The 3330-nt window shown below is 39.3% G+C and overlaps 1 protein-coding gene across 1 annotated transcript; it reads left to right on the forward strand.

The window, feature by feature from the left end:
• Nucleotides 1-343: 343 nt before the first annotated feature.
• LOC110525024 (uncharacterized) lies at nucleotides 344-1990 on the forward strand. The gene is made up of 3 exons (XM_090239333.1): nucleotides 344-478; nucleotides 635-714; nucleotides 881-1990. Exons 2-3 carry the CDS (start codon nucleotides 637-639, stop codon nucleotides 1526-1528), a joined length of 726 nt encoding a protein of 241 aa, XP_090095459.1. The 5' UTR covers nucleotides 344-478; nucleotides 635-636; the 3' UTR covers nucleotides 1529-1990.
• Nucleotides 1991-3330: the final 1340 nt, after the last annotated feature.

The following is a 3330-nucleotide window of genomic DNA, read 5'->3' on the forward strand; positions in this document are numbered from 1 at the left end:
TATTGCCCTGCGTCATGAAGGAAGCTTTTCTAAAAGTATACAATTGTTTTTCGTTGTTTACACTGGAATTATGGAACCACAACAACATGTTTACCAGGCTTATACTGTAGCTTTGTCTTCAAATGACATTGGTTAATCTGTCTGTGTGTTATTTCTGCTTCTCTCTAATTTAACACTTTGAAGAATTTAATGTTGAGCTTTCCATTCTTAAAATATAGACAAGACTAAAGGGTATACCAGTATTGCCATGGAAATGAGTCAGCAAAGGAAATGAATTATCATAGTGACATTTGGTTGATCCCACGCACCACATCATGCATATAAGCATGCCCCGTTCAAATAACGTCTATTGTTCATTCATACATCCTATCAGCATTGGATGTACTGCAGGAACATTATCTTTAAATTCGTATTCATTGGGACTGTAAAACCCTTCCCTTTTCATGCTGAAGACAAGGGGATACTCAACCTAATCAAGGTAATTCTTAGAATAACATACATGTCTTTGTCATTTAGTGTTGAAATAATTATGTTCAATTATAATGTATTCCATAAACCTTTGGTTCTCACCAATACTTGTGAAGTTAACTATGTAAAAAATATAACAACGTTGACATTTATTTGACTCTTTCAGAAATGATGGAAATTAAAAAGGAGATTCTGAGGACCACCCTTTGTGTTTTCTTTGTGGTGACAGTATCTTATTCAAAACCAGTAAGAATGGCCATGTTGTTTTTCCATAATATTTTTTCTTAGAAATCTGTCACCATTGCACTATAATGTGCACAATGACACAAAGTCAGTAAAAACAGACTGTGTAAAAAAAGTGTGCTTTGCTATGTTTCTACACTAAAATGTGTATTTATATTTCTGAAAACAGGTCAGTCTGCATGGATTCCAGTTCAGAAACCTGATGGCTGACAGCCTGGAATCTTCTGAGTCTTCTGAGTCCAACGAGTCTTCTGAGAACATTGGCGTAGCACCACAGACAGCCAATGGTCAGCCAATGGTCACTGGCGCTGAGACTGCAATACCAGACACAGAGGAGGAGACCGATCCACAAGAAAGCGATGCTATACCCTCTGAAACAGCCTCAGAGGTTGATGATGCTTTGATCGCTTCACAAACTGCACTTGGAACTGAAGCCTCATCGGCAGACTCACTAAATGGGACAGAAACTGAGACTACCTCACAACATCCAGCCATAATCACAGTGACTGATTCTCCCAGTCTGACTTCTGATGTCATAACCCATATAAGGTCTATGCTCACGACGGCTCTTCCATCAATCATTGACACAGCTACAATCCAAGAATTCCATGTGGGCACAACTCTTCCCCCGAGCCCATACCCCATACCCATTATGGAGCAGCCAACAACTCCACCCGTCTCCTCAGTACTAGGCCTAACTCCCCAGCAGCCAGTTCCATTGGAAACCACTGATGACATATCTGCTGTGCCAGGTTGTTTTACTGTAGTTTACATAACTAACCCTCAGCCAGTTCCTGCTAGAGGCGATAACATTTAAAGCTGAGAGGAAACTAGAATATCTTTGATTAAAGCTGGAATCCGAAGTAGAGGGAGACAGCGCCACTGGCCACGGTTGTTATTGTTTTTGTTGCCGAGCTTAGGAGCGTCGTCGCGCAGGATGGTAAAAATGTTTGCATGTATTGCCGTGTAATGATGTCCAATGCGGAAAAAATTGTATTCTTTGTTAGCAGTAACTTCGTTGTTGTTGTAATGTTGCAACGGACATGTCTGTTTCACCATTGAGGATTCTAGCTTTAAAGGTCAAATGCAGCCATTTTTATCTCAATATCAAATCATTTCTGGGTAACAATTAAGTACTTTACTGTCATTGCTATGAATTAAAATGGTCAAAATTGAAAAGTCACTTACACATCCTTGTTGCAGTTGAATAAGATGAAAGCTCTGACGAAGGCCTTGAGGCCGATACGTAAACCTTAATAAAGAGCAGTGATACTAGCAAGAGCAGCGTGCGGGTTTCTCATTTTTTTCTCCAATTAAAATGGTCAAAAAGAAGCAAAAATATATTCTTAGTAAAGAGCAATTTCTCAAGCAAAAATGTTGCTAGGACTGTCTGGTAGTGGTCTGAGTGGGGAGGTGAAAACTGAACATTGGCTGTTATTGGCAAGAGAGGTTTGGAACTTTCTTTCTTATTGGTCTATTAACTAATTTACTAAAACTCCATCCCATCAAAACAGGCGAAGAGTTCAGGCAGTCTTTTCAAACAGCTCTTAAGCTAAAAGGGCATTATCATAATTTCCACAATTTTTATTTGTCTTAGTGAGCTGCACATTACTGACACCTACATTAGTGCTTTGTGAGCTGGAGGGCCTGCAACTGGCTAGAACACTCATGAAAATGATTCACTAGTATCTTCTGCACGATATCAGTGATAAAGATTCAGATATACCGTACCTCATATTGCTCAGTCTTTCATAAGACAATCTTCAAGATATTTGGTGGTAGGTAGTGGTTAGAGCGTTGGACTAGTAACAGGAGGGTTGCAAGATCAAATCCCCGAGCTGACAAGGTAAAAATCTGTTGTTCTGCCCCTGAACAAGGCAGTTAACCCACTGTTCCTAACCAACTTGCCTAGTTAAATAAAGGTAAAATACACATTTGTCTGATTTGTTTTGAAACGTGACACATATTGCTGCCATTAACATGGTCAACAACCTGTTCGTGTACCTGCAAAAGAGGATCCACCATCTATAAATAAATGCTCTTTAAACATTTAGAAAAAGGACAGAGATCAGAAAGAGTACTTCCTTTTCGTGTGCTGCTGGATGTGTTTGGGATTTTGATTATACTACAAAACTTACTACAGGGGATTTGCAGACTTTTGCCAGCTGTTGTGCAGTCTTCGTGACACTCATTGTGTCCTCAATTATCATTGAATGATGATACATTCTTAGATTAGTTAGCAGCTTGATCTACACTTGCAATGTAAAGCTTGTGATGCGTACAATTGAATGTCGGATCCAGAATGACACAGAGACCCTGGAACAGTTGGTGTTTAACTTCTGACATGAATGCAATGCAGTGAGTGAGCAAGTGGGTGTTGTTGTTTTTTTCCAGTATTACAGAAACACTTTTGTTGAGAGATACCACAGCTCATGTCAAATATGTTTTCCACCATGCAACACACATTGATCATTTACTGGTGACACACAGATACAGCATTGTTTTTCTCTCCGATAGCGCCACTACAAAAATAAACGTTTTAATGTTTAAGTTTACTTTTTAATGTTCCTATTTGGAACGTATAGAGAGCATAGACCAATCTGGGCCATTACTGTTCAG

The sequence above is a fragment of the Oncorhynchus mykiss genome, chromosome 6 (genome assembly GCF_057628025.1).
Source record: "Oncorhynchus mykiss isolate SJ-2025 chromosome 6, ASM5762802v1, whole genome shotgun sequence".
Classification (NCBI taxonomy): Eukaryota; Metazoa; Chordata; class Actinopteri; order Salmoniformes; family Salmonidae; genus Oncorhynchus; species Oncorhynchus mykiss.

Bases quoted from the DNA above. Each gene is read 5' to 3' on its own strand.
- LOC110525024 (XM_090239333.1), top strand. From the start codon at position 637: ATGATGGAAATTAAAAAGGAGATTCTGAGGACCACCCTTTGTGTTTTC. The intron at 715-880 runs GTAAGAATGGCC...TTCTGAAAACAG, and splicing joins CAGTATCTTATTCAAAACCA to GTCAGTCTGCATGGATTCCA.